This window comes from Amblyraja radiata, chromosome 5 (genome assembly GCF_010909765.2).
Source record: "Amblyraja radiata isolate CabotCenter1 chromosome 5, sAmbRad1.1.pri, whole genome shotgun sequence".
NCBI classification, from domain to species: Eukaryota; Metazoa; Chordata; class Chondrichthyes; order Rajiformes; family Rajidae; genus Amblyraja; species Amblyraja radiata.
The window spans coordinates 67054279-67077756 of record NC_045960.1 but is presented as its reverse complement, the minus strand read 5'-3'; the positions used below and the strand labels follow the sequence as shown (position 1 = coordinate 67077756).

The following is a 23478-nucleotide window of genomic DNA, read 5'->3' as shown; positions in this document are numbered from 1 at the left end:
AGATCCTGTCAATACAGATAAACTGTTCCCATTGGTGGAGAGGTCAAAATCTATGAACAGGGAATGCAGATGCCATGAAAAAAATGTTTTACCCAATGAATAGTTTGGCCTGTAATACATTCTCAGTGGTAGGAGGCACATTAAATTGTTGCATTCAAGAGGGAGCTGAATAAGTATCAGAAAAGGAATGGAATTGAGAGGCAGGGTGCTGCACAAGCTGGATTTCTTTACGTAGACCCAAAAGAGAGTCAACAATGTTTCTGTGGTTACTGCAGATATTGCTCAGCAGTGCCCTGGACCCACCACCTTTGTCAGAAATATGGATGTTAAATTCCCATTGCAAATTCCTGAAAATGAATCTAGGCAAGTTCAGACAAATTTCAGGTATGGGTTTAAAAGTGGCAAGTAACATTTGCACTACTCATCTACGAGACACCATCATCTTCGGCAAGAAAGAGTCTAACAAATATTCTTAATACAACTTCTAAATTTTCTTCTCCCCATTGTCCCATAAATTCTTTCATTTTGGATACGTATAAAGCTCCCTTCTGAATTCAACAATCAAATTTGCCTCTACCATTACTCTCAAATTATTGTTGTGTTGGGAAAAATGTCACTTTTGGTTCTTTTGGAATCAAATTTGATAGTTTGTGGATAAATGTGTTCCATCTCCACTATTCTACCAAACTATTGCAATTTCACAAGCACAATGCAATGTCTTCAGCAACAATTTTGATTTTCAAATGACGGAGGCTGTAAAGTAAATAGAACTAATTAAATTAAATAGAGCATGTAAGACAGATTTAGATATTCTGGATTGATGCATTATTATATTTGGGGGAGTGTAAAAAGGCTATTTGTGCTCCTAGAGAAGGCTTCAATAGGCATATTGCTTTCCAAAGCAAATTATTTGAGTACTAGGTTGTCAATACAAGCATTTGAAAGTGACCAAATGAAGCGGAGCAAAATAAAATAGGGATTCTGATTTGATAAAAGAAAATGTTACATGTTATCTGAATGCAGTTCTGCTCACAGGAACTGTCTGGTATTGAATGGTTAAATCAGCTTTAACTGAATTATCAGCTTTCACCATACCATTAGCTCTATTTGTTGTGATAGTACATACAATATAAATATTACATGGAAAAACGTATCTTTTGAAAAGTGACGTGTATTAATATAACTTCATTATTTTATTTGCATGTATATCTTTTAGGGTCCATTCTGTCTTTATAAAATGGGGCTATACTTCTTTACAACTCTGTTGAAAGTGTAAATGATTTGTAAGCTACTCGTACTTTTCTCACTGATAGAATTTGTGTCTAGTGAATAAAGTGGGCAAGGAATTAACAAACTGAATGCAATCATACATTTATTGCTTAGCAGTGCAATTTTGTATAACATTTTATTGAGGTTTAACAGACATACAGTCACAAATAAATGTACCAGTATAAATTCTGAGCAGTTACATTAACCATCCTTACAGTAACAGTCACATATCAGGGTTACACCTTATATATTCATAATATCAATGATGGGTGTTGGGTATATATTAAAGGAAAGAGATGAGAGAATACCTCATTTTAATATTTAAAGAGATACTGTCTTCACAAAAAAGTGTTTGGCAAATCTTTTTTGTTTGGAGAGACAGAATAGGCATGCACCATTTTGAATCACGATATAATGATGGGGAGGTTCAATGATTTTTATTTGAGCAAGTTACGTAATTGCATTGAGTTTGTAAACAAAAAAAACACTTTCTCAAAACACTTTTTTGATATCAGTATCCCTTTAAGATAGCTTTTCTGTGCACTGGAGTTCAGGAACCTCAGAGACACTGGAGTTGCCATTAACCCTGGTGTGATACAATGTGCTCCAGAATGGACTCCAAATTTATCACAGCTAGATTTTTGTGTACTGAGTATTTTTTAAAGCATTTAAAAAAATAATTTGTACATTTCCCCCCATTAAATCCTTACAGTTGCCACCCTTTAGCACCATTATGCTTCATACTTCAGTGGGGAGGATGGGACGGTTTCAAGCTGTGGAGGATTGGTGTTTTAGGATAACAAATCAGGAGTGAATCTTGAGTAAGGGATGATTTTGTTCCACATTCCGCTGGAGGGACCCGATCACAAGCAAACAGAACTTTTGTTCAAACTTGTCATTTGACAAATACTTTAGCACCACAGCAAATGGGGTTCTCTACCAGCTACATGTTGGATATATTCTATACATTAACAAAACTGTAATGTTTAGAGCACATTAAAATGCAGAGACCGCAACATCAAATTACAAGCTTTTAAAACACTTCAATCTGCTTTCTTAACTTAGGATGACTTCAGACATTTTTTATGTGGCCTGTTTAAAATTGCATGCTGAATTTGAGGATGGCAGAAGAATAACCATGTGAATTTTGGAAAAGGCCACAGCTTGGAGCTCGCCACTATCCTAACTGAAGAAAGCAGCACACAGGTAAGCAGTCATTTTGGGGGAAAATGGTAACAATTGGGAGAGAATATAAATAGAAAAATATATAATTAAGTGGGGAGAACTCCTTGCTATTTTCATCTGCTGGCTAATAAGAGTATCGAGAGTTCCCCATTCATAATATTTTTCAAAATTATCAAGTATTAGTAATTAGTTACTAATCTGCACTCGTTGACCTAATTGTGGTATTGTTTGGATTTACATTTTATTAGAAGCTCTTGGTCTTATTGGTATTAATGTTTCCTTCTGACACCAAAACTGGATGTCAGGAAACCGAGGGAACACAAAAAGCTATTTAGTCTTTCAAGTTGTTACCAGTTAAAAAGTGCTTCCCCAACTACAGGCTAAATCTGTTCCAATGAACAGATTTTTTACAGGTTACCTTTAACATCTTATCATTTAATTTTAGGCTGATTGTACTCTAGGTATTTTGTCAGATAATGTCAGCACTTTGCAACTCAGTACTCTGGATAATGTGACGCACCTGGGACCATTTGTACTGGGAAACATGTCCACAATGAAGTCAGCAGGTATGCAATGTGGCGGCAATATGTGGCCGCCCATGTGGTGAAAAAAATGCAGCGTTACAAGCTTAATTTCCCCACAACACAGCAGTGCACAGTTCAGAACACTAGGCAGACCATTGGTTTCTCAGTAAACGTGCCAAAGTGTTGCACATGATTCCTTTCATTGGACCAGATGCAAATATCTGAAAAACATTAACTTTCAGGACAGCAGAATTCCTTCATCATGAGAAATGGAAAAATCGAAGTCACATATAGTACTAGAAACTGTTTTTTTCTAGTGTGTCAATGTAAAAAGCTGGCTGTTTCTGAATAAACTATTGATTTTTTTTCCCCAAAAGAAAAGGTAAGCAGCTCTCAACAGTAAACCACCTACTCAGCAACTGACTGATTAGTGAGAACCAGATCAGACAAGTTGTGTTTTTTTTCTCTCAGTCAGCCAACTGGATCTACAGTAGAAAGAAACAATATACTAGAGGAACAAAAGAATACACAACAAACCGATACACAACTGTGTACACTTTGCACAAAAAAAACAATACATTTATTCAAGTGTTCTCCAGCACAAGTACATAAGAAAGGAGCATTATTGGGCATTGAAAACAGGATGGAGGTTGACTGCTACATCTGCTGCACCTACTGACCTTTCCATAAACAGCTATGTCACAAGCAATACACAGTAATACAATATTCACCGAAATACAATCTTCAGTGAACTCTCTTAATTTTGAAATGCACATTATTGTCAATAAATATTATCAAAGTTATAATGAGAGTAAAATGAAGGAATAAAACCAAAAATACTGCTTGCTGCATGGAATGTGGAAAGAAAATGCACTGCTGCTGGGGATCAAGCAAATACATATGTAACAGTAAAAGGATTAGCAAATTTACTACATCGTCTTCAATATGAATACATGATTCCCACAAATAAGCACCAACTACGGCACTGTCTAGGCTAAAACACATGAAACTGATTTTTTTTCTTTTCAAGTACAAAGTTAAAATGCCTTTTTTTTTTCTTAAAAGAGTAAAATAAGAGTGCTTTTTCTTGACTACGAGAACTTAATGAATCATAGTCAAGATAGCAGATTTCTTTCAATATTTTAGAAAAAAAAAATGTGTAGCACCATATGAATCAACAACTGCTTTAAGGAAACCTGTTGGCTGTGTTTGATCAAGTACTGACAGTAGAAGTATGATTTGCATAAACAACTTAACAAAAATATATGCTAACAAAAAAAGGATAAGGAAGGAAATGGGAATAAAAGAAAAAAAAGGCAAAATTACATCATCAAGCTGCACTGTATTGACTTGTACCTGATTTATATGCAGCCAAGAAGGGGTATTCCTGGTATAAAAGAGACCCCGAAGGAAATGTTTTTAAAAATCAACCAGAAATAAAAGGAAATCACAGATGTAAAAAATTCATCAGTCCTTCAGTAAAAAAGTGCAGCCTGTCATTTAGTTTTGGATGACCAAAAACATCACTGCATGTTGGCTGGCTATTTGAGGTGCTTATAAATGATCTGTTACATAAGCACCAGGCCTTGGCCCAAGGATTCATGCTTAAGAAAAAAGCACCATTTTCTGTTATATATTTTTATCTTATTGTACAAACATGATAGAAAAATTACAGTCATGGCAAAGAGTCCTTAATAGTGACCTCTTGAGCTTATGAAAATATTACTATATTTTCAAACTCAAGCCACTAAAGACCACCTCGATGTTGCTCTGTCCTGATTATATTACAATTCTGCCTCTTGTAAACGGTAAGGCAACATCAGAGCTGATGCTTTCAATCACCTTTTGTAAAAGCACCATTGCAGAAATTGTTGCACAGTTGTACCTTTTTTAAGCTATCAGTGTTATGGAAATGAAGCGTACTGGCAGCTGATATATTGTTTCCTCGTGGTTTCTGGTTGCACCTGAAATGTAAATAACTGTTATTTTTTGCTTGAGATAGATACCAGAAATGGTGCTGGTAAGGTAAGGCTCAGCTGGCTGACTTGATGTTCCAGGCTCTGTTCATATCCATCTTCTTCCTGGTGCTCTTATCCACCTACACAAGGCAAAATTGTCTTTTTCCCAGAGCTGCAAAGGATTGAACAGCCTCATCTCAAGTACAGCTTGAACACAACAAAAACAAAACTTACAAAATCACACATTAAAATAGCTGAAAATTAAAAACATTATAAAAATTAAATAGGATAAAAAGGATGACATTTAAAATACGTAAAATTAAGTAACATCTAACAAAAGATGACATTTTTCCTTGGAGTAAATTAATATTTTTTTTATAAGTTCCTTTGTCTTCTTTGCTTTCAAACACAGGCAAAATATTCTTTCAGTGGTGCAAACAGGTGACGTATGACAGGAACACTCCAGGATCTCCCCAGAAGTCTTTGTCGGGCAAGGCGGCTCATATTGGAGACATCTGTGTAATGGACTGGGAAACCAAATACCCTGAAGAGAAAGTAAAGAAACTTCTATTGTTCAAATATATTCCAATGAGTGTTTCTTCCAAGGAGGCTTTTATTGCTTTAGCACCATTAAAACCATATCAGTCCATGCACATGCATGTAACTCAACCTAATTTGTTACATACAGATTAAATCTGGAAAATTGGTAAATTTAAACAAGAAGATTTTGAAATTGTATTGCTTTCACTCCAAGCAGCTAGTTTTGGAGTCCACTTCAGTTGATAAAGAAGTCAAGCTAGTCTGCATAATAAACTCTAAACATTTTATAAACCAATACAAAGGAGAAAATTTCAGTTCCTTCCTCACATATGACCAGATTATTACATGACATGATGCCCAAAGATCTAGCCATTCCTTCCTGTTTTACCACTTGTCAGGCTAAAACAACTTCTGCTATAAGCTGCAATTAGCCAATACAATCTATGATTGTTTTTTTTCTGGCATCTGTGCATCATAAGTAAACAGAAACTTGAAAAGTCTGCACTGATGAGAAAGTGGAAGAATTTATAAAGTCATTGAGATTACATAAAAACTGACCCTACACCGTAAACTGTGCCTTGTCTTCCTTTTCTCTCTGGCACACAATTATGGCATTATGACCATGATGTAGGAGCTTTCATCTCTTCTCTGTAGCCTTTGGACACAAATGCCATAAAGTTGCTCTCGAAATCCGGTTGTCTATTGCCCCTGGTTTAGTTCCATTCTTTTCCGTTCAATCATTGTCAGATAAATTCCAGCAGTGGCTTATTTTACTGCACACAATGCTATCTCTGAAGCTCTAAAATAATCCATCATTGGCTCCTTCCCCTATCAATATTATGGCTGCACAGCCAAATAAATAAATATAGCCTTCACATGCAAGCTTATATGTACTAGCTTTCAATATCCTCAAACTCGCTTCACTGCTTTTCTGTCTTTGTATTGTAGGGTACCAGATTTGAATAAGATTTAATTTCTTTCTGTGATCACTTTGCAGGTTATCTGAAAATAAATTGAGTTTGATGATGGCTTCTCTGTTACAATGGGGCATGGGGGTGTCACCGTTGATTCAGAATTTTGCTACGGTCACAGGAGACATTTATTCAAAATGTGCCAACTGTGCACTTGAGTTATTATTGTGGATATAGCAGGCCTATGGTGGAGAAATTGGTTGAATTCAGGGGAACGTATCCCTTTTGAACCATGCATGGATGGTGAGTTAGGCTGTGGTTTTCAAACGAAATGTGGAGTGGGGTAAGGAACATATCTATTTCATTAATAAATAGGTCTAGGACCCAATACATGAATAGGTTTTATCCCCTGGACCTTCTGTTTATATCTTCCATTCGAATTTCCAACATTTGCAGTTTTAAAATCTTTATTATCTATTTATTCACTTGTAGTTGCTAGATGAACTGTTTCCATCAGCTGTCCATTTTAGATAACCACCCGTTCGCGTTAAAACTGAGCAGTGTGAATTTAACCGTGGAATCAACTTCCATACAGAATGGGTGCAAGTTAATTCACTACATAATAGTTATGTTTTCTGTCCATTCTATGCTCAAGAGATAAATGCAAGCATATCAAGTTCGATTGAAGCTGCCTTGGACTATCTTTAATCAGACTTTACTGAACTATATCTTGCACTAATCGTTATTCCTTTTACCCTGTGTCTGTACACTGTGGAGAGCTTGATTGTAATCATGTACAATCTTTCCACTGACTGGCATGAACCAAAAAAGCTAAACTAAACGAAATAGTTCATTTGATTTGATGCAGTCAATTTTTGACATGTTGCTGCTGCTAGCAAGAAAATGAAAGGACAGGTTACTTGTGATTTTCCAGGTCCTGCAAGCAGCCTCTAGGAGTATAAATGCAGAAACTGCCACATAACAGCATGTAATTCCCTAATTCGTATACATATCATCATACTATGAATAACATCGAGGCATTTGAAGCATATGTGTAAGACTGTGACTGAAATACACCAAGGTCCAGGTTATATAGTGAAAATTGGGACTTCATACACGAGAGAACCATAACAGTACAAAGGAGGGACCTGAAAACCAATATAGATTAAATTTGGGAAAATAAAAAGGTTGCAGTGGGAGTAATTTATCACTTTCAGCACACTGTTGTAAAGTGAAGAAGGTGCATACACACCAGGTAGCAATGAAAGAAGCAAACAATGTGACAGTAATGGTTAATTACGAAAGTTTTAGTTCTTTTTGTTTTAGAGATACAGTGCAGAAACAGGACCTTTGGCCCACCGAGTATGTACCAACCAGAGATCCCCGCATATTAGCACTATTCTACATACACTAGGGATAATGTTTTATACTTGTATCAAGCCAATTAACCTACAAACCTGTACGTCTTTGGAGTATGGGAGGAATCCGAAGATCTCGGAGGAAACCCACGTGGTCACGGGGAGAACGTAGAAACGCCATATAGACAGCACCCGTAGTCAGGACCGAACCCGGGTCTTTGGTGCTGCAAGCGTTGTAAGGCAGCAACACTACCGTTGCGCCACCGCGCAAAGTTTAAGAAATAAATTGTAGGCCAAAATACAAAATGGAATAGATATTTGAAATTTCCTAAATCAATACACCATGCCAACTGGCAATACTCATTTCAGTTTTGAGGAATGAAGCAGTGAGTGAACATTAAATAAATTATATCTGTTTTGAATTCATTGCTAAGCTTAAAGATAAGAAAGGTGACTAACAGTTATGTTATGAACTCTCAGCAAGGTCAGAGCAATTAATTAATAGCTTTAGATTTGTGAGATAATGGCCTTTGGTTATTCCATTGAACAGCGATGATATTATTTAATCCTGACCAGCAATTTGTGAGGACCTCAGAAATGGTAACATTTCATTGAATTGAGGTGTTTTAATGGGGGAATAGATTTATACTCGGGAATTAAATAGATGAAGGGCTAACAAGAAGGATTAGAAAATAAATTGGTGTTGCCAAGATGTGGACTGGACAAACAACACATAATGGAGGCATCAGCCTGCAAATCCAACGTCACCATGATGAAGACCCAGTAAATAACAAATAATTCAGTCTCTGCTTGTATTTATGTGCAGCCTTTGCTGCTTTGTCAGGGAAATTAAAACATAGACTGGATGTGGCTGCAGTCCTTGGACCACTTCATAATTTTATAGTTGAACAGGTACTTCGGATCTGTCTTCACTAAGGAAGACACAAACAATCTCCCAGAAGTACGGGAGGACAGAGGATCTAAGGGGGTCGAGGAACTGAAATAAATTTTCATTAGGCGAGAAATAGTATTGGGTAGGCTAATGGGACTGAAGGTTGATAAATCCCCTGGGCCTGATGGTCTGCATCCCAGGGTCCTCAGGGAGGTGGCTTTAAACATAGTGGACGCATTGGTGATCATTTTCCAATGTTTAATAGATTCAGGGTCAGTTCCTGTGGATTGGAGGATAGCTAATGTTATCCCACTTTTCAAGAAAGGAGCGAGAGAGAAAACGGGGAATTACAGACCAGTTAGCCTGACTTCGGTGGTGGGAACGATGCTGGAGTCAATTATTAAAGAGGTAATAATGGGGCGTTTGGATAGCAGTAAAAGGATTAGTCCAAGTCAGCATGGATTTATGAAAGGAAAATCATGCTTGACTAATCTTCTGGAATTTTTTGAGGATGTGACAAGTAAAATGGATGAAGGGGAGCCAGTGGATGTAGTGTATCTAGACTTTCAGAAAGCCTTTGATAAGGTCCCGCATGGGAGACTGGTGACGAAAATTAGAGCACATGGTATTGGAGGTAGGGTGTTGACGTGGATAGAAAATTGGTTGGCAGACCGGAAGCAAAGAGTAGGAGTGAACGGGTCCTTTTCAGAATGGCAGGCAGTGGTGAGTGGAGTGCCGCAAAGCTCGGTATTGGGGTCGCAACTGTTTACCATATATATTAATGATTTGGAAGAGGGACTTAGGAGCAACACAAGCAAGTTTGCGGATGACACAAAGCTGGGTGGCAGTGTGAACTGTGAAGAGGATGTTAGGAGGTTGCAGGGTGACCTGGACAGGTTGAGTGAGTGGGCAGATGCGTGGCAGATGCAGTATAATAAAGATAATTGTGAGGTTATCCACTTTGGTGGCAAAAACAAAGGGGCAGATTATTATTTCAATGGGGTTAGGTTAGGTAAGGGGGAGGTACAGCGAGACCTGGGTGTCCTTGTACCCTGGTCACTGAAAGTTGGCATGCAGGTACAGCAGGCAGTGAAGAAAGCTAATGGAATGTTGGCCTTCATAACAAGAGGATTTCAGTATAGGAGTAGAGACGTTCTTCTGCAGTTGTATAGGGCTCTGGTAAGACTACATCTGGAGTATTGCGTACAGTTTTGGACTCCTAATTTGAGGAAGGACATCCTTGTGATTGAGGCAGTGCAGTGTAGGTTCACAAGATTGATCCCTGGGATAGCGGGACTGTCATATGAAAGATTGAAAAGACTAGGCTTGTATTCATTGATGTTTAGAAGGATAAGGGGAGATCTTATAGAAACATATAAAATCATAAAAAGGACTGGACAAGCTAGATGCAGGAAAATTGTTCCCAGTGTTGGGCGAGTCCAGAACCAGGGGTCACAGTCTTAGAATAAAGGGGAGGTCATTTAAGACTGAGGTGAGAAAAACTTTTTCACCCAGAGAGTTGTGAATTTGTGGAATTCACTGCCACAGGGGGCAGTGGAGGCCAAATCACTGGATGGATTTAAGAGAGAGTTAGATAGAGCTCTAGGGGCTAGTGGAATCTAGGGATATGGGGAGAAGGCAGGCACGGGTTATTGATTGGGGACGATCAACCATGATCACAATGAACGGTGGTGCTGGCTCGAAGGGCCGAATGGCATCCTCCTGCACCTATTTTCTCTGTTTCTATGTTTCTACATAATAGACGTACGATTTTGGACTGAATAGCTCGGTGAAATTGAAGGCTACATTGAATGATAAAATGGCACAAAATGTTCCACAGACTAGCAGTCTTATCCCCCTGTAATATTAGATCCAAATATTGACTCAAAGTATTATCTCTAATTCTTTCTGTGAAATATATGATACAAGTACAGGCCATTGGATGTACTGGTAATGACTAACAAAACCATTAGCTGCATGTGATCTTGTTAAAGATCTCTGAAATTGGGAATATCCACGAAAAGTATTTAAAAAAACCTGTTGGAAGCTTAGTAAGTAAATAAAGAGTTAGCAAATGAAACAAATAGGTACAGGGAGAGGTGAAGAGTTAAAATTCAAGGTCACATTAAAAAGGAAATTTATATTAGTTGTAATTTTATATTTTACAAATATTAAAACAGTTTTGGATATTTTGCCAACTGTCCTTCCCCCCCAAGTGATGAGTGGCAGAATATTTGGGAATGCTCTCCAACAAAACAAAATACTTTTTATTAAACCATGCCACATCAACGTTCAATTTACTGCACTAACTATAAGAAGTGAAAGTGAAAAAACTGAGATCAAATATGGATTAAACAAATGTACCTTTCCATTTCAGTGCACCAGAGAATGTCTTCCTTCTCATTCATTAGGACTGGGAAATGCTGATCTTTGCCCTGCTTGACAGAATTAGATCTAGTGGTGATGGTTCGCACTTTGTTGAACTAAAAGAAAAAAGTTAAGCTTAGGACAAAAAAAAGCAAACAAAAATCCTAAAATAATGAAACTATTGTTTACATTTTACAATAACTTATTGAAGAACAATGGCATTTGTAAACATATTTTTGTACCATTCTTGGTATAACATGAGTTGTAGGCCATGTTAGTGAGATGCTCCACACACAAATATAAAAACAAGCGAAACAAATGTAGCATTTCTGGAATTGAACAAATATATAAAAAAATAAATTTGAAGTCTTTGCAATCCTGTTTGGCAGTGGGTAAAATTGGTGGTTGAGGAAGACAGATTGGTGGTTGGGTGGGAGAATTGATAGATAGGAATGTGTATTGTTGGGGGACAATTGGTAATCAAGCTTTGAGGTGACTAAGGTGTGATTGGTCATCCCAAGTTTTGGTCATTGGGTTGTCCATTGGTTACAGGTTAAAGATCAAGTTTGTTAGCTTGATATGATGTTCAGTGTTTGTTCTGGATGCAGAAGATTTAAAGGGTCTGAAGAACAGCTTTGTGAGTGGCTACCCGGTCAGTTTCCATCACCAACTGAGTTTCCACTGAGTCTGATTAACTTTAAATCATGCACAACCTGCCGCCCAAACACTGTAAGAATATGCCTTTGCATGAATGGCTCATCAACAACATATGTCATAGATATAAACATTTAGAAATGACCATGCTCATGTGGTGATCCATTGGAAGCTTATCCAGTGACACAAAACAATAACTGTCGACCATGAAACTTTCATGATATACCTGAAATTGTATCACAGAACATTAAAAATGTGGCATCATGTGAACCAATTTCTTGGCACAAATATTTTACCTGATAATTCTAGTCAATGAAAGCTGACCTCCTCACCACACTTCTTGTTTCGGTGACACTTGCATTAATAATGACTGAATCGTTAGAGGAATTTCCTCAGCTCTGTAATATTATTCCTTTTGCATTTTGTACATGATATTGGCACTTTATGATTGGTTGACTATCAATGTACCTGTCCAAATGTTTTTTAATTGTTGTGATAGTACCTGCCTCACCAACCTCCTCTGCATTCTATTCGTAGCCCTATGTATTAATTCTATCCCCTCAACTATCAATCCTATTAAAAAGTAATCAACCACTTTACTCAACCCAACCACTGATATCACTCAATTCCTCACCCAATTCAATCCTAAATTGCCTATCTTATCAACACTACTTCCCTGATTAGATGCAAATTCTACTCCCAAACTCTTTGTCTGTTGTACCTTGCAATTTATGCCTGACCGGCTACAATGTTCAATTCTTTAACTTCAAAACTTTTTTCCAATCCTACTCCTTGACCACTATCCTACCCTGATAAACTGCTAATCCTATCTCCAGAAATCAGTCCTACCTCACATCCAACACATTCCTTGACCCATTTACCCAACATTCATCCCCAACGTTGCCTCGCTCGCTCGCTCGCTCCTCACCCTTTAGTCTCAGCTCCAGGTTTATTGTGATTTCCTCTGCTCACTTTGCAATAAAGGAACAATAACAGGGAATACTGCAAATGTGCACTGCAGAGAAAGTACTTATCAACCTGCTACAAACCAGCTGACAAATGCTATAATGGGGCCAGCCATTTTCTGTAAATTATTGCTTCATCTACTGTGTTATGATGTATATAACACTAACATGTTTCCAGTTAGCCTACTTTTGATGAAAATAGTATCAGAACTGTTCTGCTGCATACATTTGTCATGAGGTGCACTAATTTTGGTTAAAAATATCAGCAATCTTCTGCCACTTACTTAAATAAAACAAGATATCTTCGCATTAAGCCTTTTGAAAATAACTGTACCAGACATAATTACGTGTAACAAATCTCTTCGTGGTTACTGGTTTATTTTTAAGTAATCGTATTCAACCAATCTTTACTGCATCAGACATTAAAAGTAACTTTTTCCTTCAACATTACACTATAGTCTATGCCTGCCAAACTTGAAATACTGAGGTTTCTCAGGTGGCTAGTTTCAAAGCTTGTTTAGTGCTAAAATTCTCACAGTTTAACATTTTATCCTAACCAACCACTAATATCATTAAATTCCAAACCCTGTGATTTCAGCAGGGATTGATTGTAAATATCTCACTGGAAATAGCCTGTGAGCTTTTGTCCTCAGATGAGTTCATCATCATATTCGTTAATAGCTATAAACTCTTGATCTAAGAGTTCTATTTTGCACATTACTTATCCAAATGGCAGGGAGGAAAGATGGCTGAAGAGTTTGCGTTTGCTTGAGAACAAATCCCTTACCACAATGCCAGAGGATGCATGGCTTTAGAAAGACTCTCAGTGTTATACAATTGAATCGGAATTGTGTGTAACTTGTTCTATTTCTTCACTGTTAAATATTATATTGTAAGAATGCATTTGCATACACAATTCTTACAAAGACATGGCAACCTCAGGTTGCTTAACTATACTTTAATATCAAGCAGCTAATTACAGTAGAATGGGAATTGGAGTGACAAATTTGCACACAGAAAGATCAATCTGATTTTTTAACTTATATTGATTGAAGGATCAATATCCATTAGGGTCTCATGGTCACTGCTCTGCTCTTCTTCAAGATTGTGGCAAGGGATTGTTCTCATTGAGAAAGCAGAAATGGTCTTGGTTTAAGCTCATGCAAAAGTTAGCACATTCAACAGCTGTATCGATGCTAAAGCCGAGGTGAATCAAGTGGAAGCAAATAATCTTGCTGATTTAGTTCCATTTAATTTAGTTTAGAGATACAGCGTGGAAACTGCCCCTTCGGCCCACTGAGTTTACGTCTACCAACGATCCCTGAACACTCGCACTATGCTGTACTCACTACAGACACTTTAGAATTATACCCAGCCAATCAGCCAACAAACCTGCACATCTTTGCAGTATGGGAGGAAACCCACGCAGGTCACCGGGAGAAGTACAAACTCCATACAGTCAAACACCCATAGTCAGGATCGAACCTGGGTCTCTGGCGCTGTACGGCAGCATCTCTACTGCTGTGCCACCGTGCCGCCTGAATCCATAAATTTACAGATAGGATCTCAGATTGGGGTCAGATATGGCACGAAAGTTGTGAAGGCCTTGTCCACTGTCAGACAGTTGCCGGGTATAGGAATGCAGTTCATGCCTGAGAAACTAACTTTATTAGGGTCTGACTTTTAGAAGGGTCTCGACCCGAAATGTCACCCATTCCTTCTCTCCAGAGATGCTGCCTGTCCCTCTGAGTTACTCCAGCATTTTGTGCCTACCTAACTTTATTATGAGATGGGGGAAAGGATCACAACAATGGCTCTGGTCTGATCAATATTTAATATAAGTAAATTTCCATTAACAGGATACTGGATATTGATAAAGGAGTCTGTCAAGCTTGCACATCAGTTTCATGGTCCTGGCATTTATTGTTGTTAATCAGCTGACAAAAAGGAATGAGAACAGAATTTTTGAATTAAAAAATTTAAGTTCAGGACTCATGGAAAATTATTTTTCACCTTATCACATCTTCTTTCTCAGCATTATCAATAATTAGGAATATATAAGTGGGTATATGCTTTCAACTGGAAGTACTGATTTTTGTTCCTGAATGTGTAACTCGGTGGCAATGTGGTTACAAATGCTGTATTTGAGCACATCCAGAATAATCAGATGAAAGATTCCACCTTGTTGGGTATTGGAGTCCAAGAAAAAATATCTGTGCATTGCACCAACCCAATTTTTTGAAACGTGAACCTTTAGTACAATGAGAATATAGTAAATTTGCTCTGTTTTTAAGTAACATTCACTTTTGATTCATCAAATTATTTGTGAATTGGTTACACAAATTCAGGGGATTTTGGTATAAATATATAACCAATGAAACAAAATAATATTTGCATGGGAATTTTACTCTTAAAAGATAACCTCACTCAGGGGTATGTGTAGGTAAGAAGTATCCTTCTATTGCCGCATTATGGAGGCCGACATTAAGGCAGTATAATGGGACTGTACAAACTAGTTTAGCTCTCCATACAATTCACAGCACATAAGATAAAGATATTCCTTTCCTATCTATCCCATTTTATTCTAAAGACTGCTAATATAAAAACAGAAATGAACAATTTATGTACATAATAGAATTAAAAGTCACTGAAGTAATTAATAATGTCTACATATATTGGCATTTAACAATGAAATGAAAATGAAACATAACCTGGGAATAAATATACAAAGATCAGTCGCAAGCTGATTTGATATCAAAAGATATATACATTATCAAACTATCTGTAAATACTTTCCCTGCGTACGGTTGGAGAATTTCCTCAGAGCCCTGATTTCCACAAAACACATTCATCATAGTCACTATTGTCAATGTCTGTTTAAATATGTCATTTAAATAGTTCAGCTGCAGCAGGGATCAGCTGGCAATCTTGGATACTTAGCTTGAACTGTCCGCTCAATTTGAATGTGACAACAGAAATAATTGAAGGTCAACATCATAATTTTGGTTCTACAAAATGGCATCCAACCCATTCTGCATTTTTTTGAAGCTCAGAACAACAATTAAATGCTAACATTTACCTAATGAATTAAATAGCATACCAACATTTCTGCATGTACAATGCTGCTCCAAACATTATTAGACAAAGTACCACATAAAACAAACAATGATGCTGTATCCTAAAATGCTTTAAAACCAACCAAAGCTGATTCAGTATGATGCTTGCAGTACGTGGGAGGTCAAGGACACTGCTGGTGCCTCTGGCTGCTACAAATGTGAGAAGTGCATCCAGGTACAGCTCCTGAAGGACCGTGTTGGGGAACTGGAGAAGCAAGTGGATGACCTCAGGTTCGTCCGAGAAACTGAGTCGTTCCTCGACAAGTCCTACAGTAAGATTGTTACACCTAAGGTACTGGAAGAGAGAAGGTGGGTGACGGTGAGAAAGGGAGGGAAACTTGGAATGCAAACGTCTCCGGGTGTTGTACCTATTGTGAACAGGTTCGTCCACTTAGAAGCTGTCGGGACAGAAGACGTTATCACACTGAGCGGCGGACTGGCTTGCGAAGCAAAAAGGGCTGTTGAGCCAAAACCAAAGAGGCCAACGTCAGGCAACGCCATTGTAGTGGGAGACTCCATTGTGAGAGGTATGGACAGGGGTTTCTGGGGCAACAGACGGGATTCGAGGATGGTGTGTTTCCTTCCTGGTGCCAGGATCCAGGATGTCACGGACAGAGTGCAGAAAATCCTCAAGGACGAAGGTGAACAGCTGGAAGTGGTAGTGCATGTTGGCACAACCGATGTCGGAAAGAAGGGGATAAATATTCTGCAGCGTGACTTTAGAGAGCTCGGAAAAATGCTGAAAAGCAGGACCTCCAGGGTTGTTATCTCCGGTTTGCTTCCAGTTCCTCGTGCTGGCGAGAGCAGGAACAGGGAGATACGGGACCTGAATGTCTGGCTGAGGAACTGGTGCAGGGTGCAGGGATTTAGATTCTTAGACCACTGGGATCTGTTTTGGAGTAAGGGGGAACTGTACAAAAGGGACGGATTGCATCGAAACAGGTGGGGGACCAGCATTCTAGCAGGCAGGTTTGCCACTGCTACACGGGTGGTTTTAAACTGAATAAGGGGGGTGGGGTGTCAAATGGGATAGTCGAGGATGGAGTTTAAGGGAAAGAGAGTAAAGGGATGGTTAATGACCCCAGAATTAACGGGAAAGGAAGCTCACAAAGGGATAGGAGAGTATGGCCAAGTGTAATAGGGATCAATGTGAAAGGTGAGATGCGTAAGGAATTAAAAGTATTGTATATGAATGCGCGAAGTATAAGAAGTAAAGTAGATGAGCTTGAGGCTCAGCTAGAGGTTGGTAGATATGACATTGTGGGGATTACTGAGACGTGGCTGCAGGAGGATCGGGCCTGGGAACTTAATATTCAGGGTTACACATCCTATAGAAAGGACAGGCAGGTGGGCAGAGGAGGGGGGGGGGGGGGATAGCTCTGCTGGTGAGGGATGGAATTCAGTCCCTTGCAAGGGAAGACATAGGGACTGACGAGGTAGAGTCACTGTGGAGTGAGTTGAGGAATTGTAAAGGCAAGATGACACTAATTGGTGTTATTTACAGACCCCCAAATAGTAGCCCGGATGTAGGGGGTAAGTTGCAGCAGGAGTTAAAACTTGCATGTAACATAGGTAATGCCACTATGGTGATGGGGGATTTCAATATGCAGGTAGACTGGGAAAATCAGGTTGGTTCAGGACCCCAAGAAAGAGAGTTTGTAGAATGCCTCCGAGATGGATTCTTAGAGCAGCTTGTAATGGAGCCGACAGGAGAAAAGGCAATTCTGGATTTAGTGTTGTCCAATGAACCAGATATGATAAGAGAACTCGAGGTAAAGGAACCGCTTGGAGGTAGTGATCATAATATGATTAGTTTTAATCAGCAATTTGAGGAGAACAACGTTAAATCGGAAATGGAAGTGATGCAGTTGAACAAAGGGGACTATGAAGGCACGAGAGGGAGCTGGCCAAAGTAGATTGGAAAGGGATCCTAGCAGGAATGACGGTGGAACAGCAATGGCAGGAATTTCTGGGCATAATCCGGAAGACGCAGGATCATTTCATTCCAAAAAGGAAGAAAGATTCTAAGGGGAGAAGGAGGCAACCGTGGCTGACAAGAGAGTTAGGGATAGAATAAAACTAAAAGAAAAGATGTATAACACAGCAAAGAGTAGCCGGAAACCAGAGGATTGGGAAACTTTCATAGGACAACAGAAGGAAACAAAATGGGCAATACGGGCTGAAAAGATGAAGTACGAGGGGAAGCTGGCCAGGAATATAAAGAAGGACAGTAAAAAGCTTCTTTAGATATGTTAAGGGAAAAAGAGTAGCAAAGTCAAATGTAGGTCCCTTGAAGGCAGACACGGGTGAAATTATTATGGGCAACAAGGAAATGGTAGAAGAGTTGAATAGGTACTTCGGATCTGTCTTCACTAAGGAAGACACAAACAATCTCACAGATGTACTGCAGGACAGATGATCTAAGGGGGTAGAGAAACTGAAATAAATTTTCATTAGGCGAGAAATAGTATTGGGTAGGGTAATGGGACTGAAGGATGATAAATCCCCTGGACCTGATGGTCTGCATCCCAGGGTCCTCAGGGAGGTGGCTCTAGAAATAGTGGACGCTTTGGTGATTATTTTCCAATGTTCAATAGATTCAGGATCAGTTCCTGTGGATTGGAGGATAGCTAATGTTATCCCACTTTTCAAGAAAGGAGCGAGAGAGAAAATGGGGGATTACAGACCAGTTAGCCTGACCGGTGGTGGGAAAGATGCTAGAGTCAATTATTAAAGAGGAAATAATGGGGCATTTGGATAGCAGTAAAAGGATTAGTCCAAGTCAACATGGATTTATGAAAGGGAAATCATGCTTGACTAATCTTCTGGAATTTTTTGAGGATGTGACAAGTAAAATGGATGAAGGGGTGCCAGTGGATGTAGTGTAATTAGACTTTCAGAAAGCCTTCGATAAGGTCCCGCACGGGAGACTGGTGACTAAAATTAGAGCACATGGTATTGGGCGTAGGGTGTTGACATGGATAGAAAATTGGTTGGCAGACCGGAAGCAAAGAGTAGGAGTGAACGGGTCCTTTTCAGAATGGCAGGCAGTGGCGAGTGGAGTGCCGCAAGGCTCGGTGTTTGGGCCGCAACTGTTTACCATATATATTAATGATTTGGAAGAGGGAATTAGGAGCAACACTAGCAAGTTTTCAGATGACACAAAGCTGGGTGGCAGTGTGAACTGTGAAGAGGATGTTAGGAGGTTGCCGGGTGACCTGGACAGGTTGAGTGAGTGGGCAAATGCAGTATAATATAGATAAATGTGAGGTTATCCACTTTGGCGGCAAAAACAAGGGGGCAGATTATTATCTCAATGGGGTTAGGTTAGGTAAGGGGGAGGTGCAGCGAGACCTGGGTGTCCTTGTACACCGGTCACTGAAAGTTGGCTTACAGGTACAGCAGGCAGTGAAGAAAGCTAATGGAATGTTGGCCTTCATAACAAGAGGATTTCAGTATAGGAGTAAAGAGGTACTTCTGCAGTTGTATAGGGCTCTGGTGAGACCACATCTGGAGTATTGTGTACAGTTTTGGTCTCCTAATTTGAGGAAGGACATCCTTGTGATTGAGGCAGTGCAGCGTAGGTTCACGAGATTGATCCCTGGGATGGCGTGACTGTCATATGAGGAAAGATTGAAAAGACTAGGCTTGTATTCACTGGAGTTTAGAAAGATGAGGGGGATTCTTATAGAAACATATAAAATTATAAAAGGACTGGACAAGCTAGATGCAGGAAAAATGTTCCCAATGTTGGGCGAGTCCAGAACCAGGGGCCACAGTCTTAGAATAAAGGGGAGGTTATTTAAGACTGAGGTGAGAAAAAACATTTTCACCCAGAGTTGTGAATTCATGGAATTCCCTGCCACAGAGGGCAGTGGAGGCCAAATCACTGGATGGATTTAAGAGAGAGTTAGATCGAGCTCTAGGGGCTAGTGGAGTCAAGGCATATGGGGAGAAGGCAGGCACGGGTTATTGATAGGGGACGATCAGCCATGATCACAATGATTGGCGGCGCTGGCTCGAAGGGCCGAATGGCCTCCTCCTGCACCTATTTTCTATGTTTCTAAATGTTTGGAAGTAGGATCATTTGGTTATGTAGATTTATACAATTAATTCAGCCCAGTGAGAGCCCAGTGGAGAAAGAAAAGGCTGGTATGCACATGACACTATTGGCTGCTGTACATTAATCTAGTTTTTAACTTTGTAGAGGTGCCAGCTTGTGCGTGCCATCACAATATCATCACCGCTTCTTATCAATCACCCTACATAATTCATTTGGCCAAACTATGCCAATATCGATAATATTTTCTAATGGTATAACTAGGAAAATGGGTAAGAGCAAATTCACACTATTGAAATGAGTGAATGCACATTATGCATATATTGGGTCGATCCAGTCTACTTGCATCCAAGGAGGAAAACCTTGAGAACTATTGACATGGAATGACATAGTAAAGAAAAAAACATTTTTATAAAAGTTATTATCTGAATAACCTAATCAATATATAATTGGCATATACATTGTTCTAATACATAATACATAAACATGCAAATATATCACAAATATATAATTATTGAATTGTTGGTATTGAGGACAGTATAATGCAAGCTTTCAAACATTTCTAATGTTCCTATAAAGGATGCAAGAGCTACATTTTAAAAGCCAAATTCTCTTCGTTTTGTTATGTTCAAGGCAGGCAGAATGTTGCCTGTGCACAAGTAAAGGCAGGTTTGATTGCACCAAGTTCAGGCTCCTTCCATTGTCAAAATCTTAAGTCCATTTTTGGCCGACCATATGGCACGTCAGACAGACAGACAGATGGAAGCAAACAGAGGAATTATACCATATGAAGCTGTTCCTGCACTATTCTCCTACATAACCTGAATGCCAGGGATACCTGCTGAGCAACTGCAGCATGAATAAAGGAACAAAGCTGTTCTCATCAATGTCATCACACAAGATCACAAATGACACGGCTAGCCTATTTTCTGAATTTCCTGAGGTGGGTATCTTTATTTCAACTTTAAGGTTCCAGGGAGCCATTCAATACATTTCATTGCTTTGAAATCCAGGATCTAACCCGGGATCACAGCATGCCTATGGTTAATGGCAAAATTCTGCCCCATGCCTATCCTAAACTGGACAATTTCTAATGAAGGTTTGCCAAGCAAAACCATTAACTGTTTTTCTTTCACAGATGCTGATTGAACTATGGACTGAAATTTTCCAGCATATTCTTTGTTTCAAATTTCCAGCATCTGCAGTTTTATTTTAATTTTCATTGAAGTTCAGCTACGGAGAAGAGTAGTAGGCCCCCTTCAGTCGTGACTGACCATGGGTGATGCATCCTAGTTTGTAGGTGATGTGTGGTAGGATGCAAGCCTGGGCAATGGCATATGGAGGACAGGCTGTTGCCCATGCAGCACGCCCCTCCACTCCATGTCGCTGATCGATCCAAAGGAACAGCAGGGCCATTACAGTTTGGCACTAGCGCCGTTGCAGGATCTGCCAGAGCGAGGTTGTAGACTACGACGAACTGCCTTAGGTGCTCCGACTCCGGATTTTCTTGAGGTTTACTCCAGAAGCCTTTTCCATGACTGGATATGGCCACAAGGCAGTGGAGGCTTTAAATCAGAGTTTTCCCTCTCCTAGATGAACTGCCTTCCCAGGCTGACGAGCCCCATCTGCCCGAGACTCATGGGAGCGTCTACCTTCCCATGCAGGTCGAGAGCACCTGCCCACTATGGAGTAAAGCTCCATAAAATAGAGACCCAACAAAACTGCAGATGCTGGAATCTTGATCAAAGCACAAAATGCTGGGAGAACTCAGCAGGTCAAGCAGCAACTGTGGAGGAAATGGACAGGCAACATTTTGGGTCAACGGTTTCATGTAGAGCTCAACAGTTACATCTCCATTTGACAGTTGGCAAGGATAAAATAGAGTGTTGATACCTGGATCAAGGATTTCTTTCCAGAGATTGCTTGGGAGGATGCAGTATGCTCATGATTAGTGCAAATCTAATCACAACCCCATGCGTTAGCTGGACCTCAGCTGAGTTTGCTTTATCCTCTTGATGTTGGAGCTTTTGTTTTCAGAAGACGCTCCTGAACTTGCAAAGAGTTTTTGGTGATTGAATTTAAGGAGCCAAAATCTCATCTATTTTAAGGGGGGGGATTAATGGGCATCTACGGAGAATCGGGTAAAATTCATGGGTTTTCTTTCCTCAAGTGTAAATATTTGCAGCTTTAAAGGAAATTATCTTATTCAAAGGTGATTTTCCCTCTCCCATAACCGCACACCATTCCTGTACAAGAGGGCTGGAGGAGGAGGTGCTCCCATGGAATCCTTATCTCTTTCACGAATAAGCCTAGGAAAAGTCTGTTTTGTCAGGCAATTCTATTTTATGTGGTTTGGCTTTGTCCTTTTGACTTCATGAATGAGATTGTGAACTCATGCCATTTTATATAAAATGATATCTCACTCATCTTGAATGAATCATCAAATGTAACAACAGAAGTCAAGAGCAAATGATCAAAAAGATTATAATGGCTTAGAGACAGTAATTGCACCAAATGCACCATGTTACAGAGCTCCAAGACAAAGGTTTCCGACAAAGAATTTCTCATGTGTCCGAGTTCACAACCTTATCATGGTCAACAGTGGATGAGATTGTATCTATCTGAAGGATGGGATCAGAGTCAGACCCCGGGAACTGCAGACCAGTCTCTCCAAACGCAAAAGTATTAAAAGCTCATGGAAACCACAGTTAATGAGAAGCTTTTACTTTAGACTTTAGACTAAAGAGCATGGAAATAGGTCCTTTGGCCTATCAAATCCACGCGGACCAGCGATCACCCTGTACACTAGTACTATCCTAAACACTAGGGACAATTTACAATTTTTTACTGAAGGCAATTAACCTACAAACCTCTATATCTTTGGAGTGTCGAAGGAAACCAGAGCACCCAGAGAAAACCCACGCGGTCACAGGGAGAACGTGCAAACTCTGTACAGACAACACTCGTAGTCAAGATCGAACCCGGGTCTCTGGCACTGTAAGGCAGCAGCTCTACCGCTGCACCGGTAGCTGGTACATCATCTTAGATTAGAGCAACCTATGATGTTTGATAACAGGATAGAGTAAAGCAGTTGATGCAGGATGTCCTCGAGATCCAAAAATTGAGTGATTCTCTTGATGTCCAGTGGGCTAATACAGTAGACTTTGACGTTAGACCTTCGGGAGGGTTTGGCATTCTCCACACTGACAAGAAACCCTCATGTGGTAACATTTGTGAGCTGTTTAACTGGATACAACTCTTACTCAGAAGATGTAAACACCAGGTCATGGTTAATGGATGCTTATCTTCTTATCTCAAACACCTACGCGGGGGTTCTTCGAAAAGTGTGCTTGGCCCCACTCTATTGTTGTCTTCATCAGTGACTTGGTAGATTCATCAAAAGTGATGTTCTCTTTGATAACCCTCTACAGAATGGTTAACTTCCAATCTGAAAGACAAGCAGCGACTAAATCACTGCAGGAATAGACAGAACTGGACAGTGGGCAGACAAACGGTGTGTTATATTCAACGCTAAGTAGATTACTCGGACAAGAAAGCTTAATGCAGCCCACCCACCTTAACTCAGTAAGATTATAATGTCAGCTCAGCTCCTTGGATTTGCAATCAAATCTGACCTATACTTTGAAAAGCAAGTGATCTTGGGTGGATAAGCTAGCAG

General features: G+C 39.6%; 1 protein-coding gene across 15 annotated transcripts in view; it reads right to left on the bottom strand.

The window, feature by feature from the left end:
• Nucleotides 1-1367: 1367 nt before the first annotated feature.
• dnmt3a (DNA methyltransferase 3 alpha) overlaps nucleotides 1368-23478 on the bottom strand; it is a 420321-nt gene continuing 398210 nt past the window's right edge. For 13 of the 15 annotated variants that reach the window (XM_033021452.1, XM_033021451.1, XM_033021454.1 and 10 more), the window contains 2 exons: nucleotides 11002-11120; nucleotides 1368-5480 (listed from right to left, as the gene is read on the bottom strand). In XM_033021452.1, the coding sequence (XP_032877343.1) occupies nucleotides 5339-5480; nucleotides 11002-11120 (261 nt within the window). In that variant the 3' untranslated portion in view covers nucleotides 1368-5338. Of the gene's footprint in view, nucleotides 5481-11001; nucleotides 11121-23125; nucleotides 23248-23478 lie in introns of those variants that run through there. The other 2 variants (XM_033021464.1, XM_033021465.1) reach the window with 1 other exon arrangement.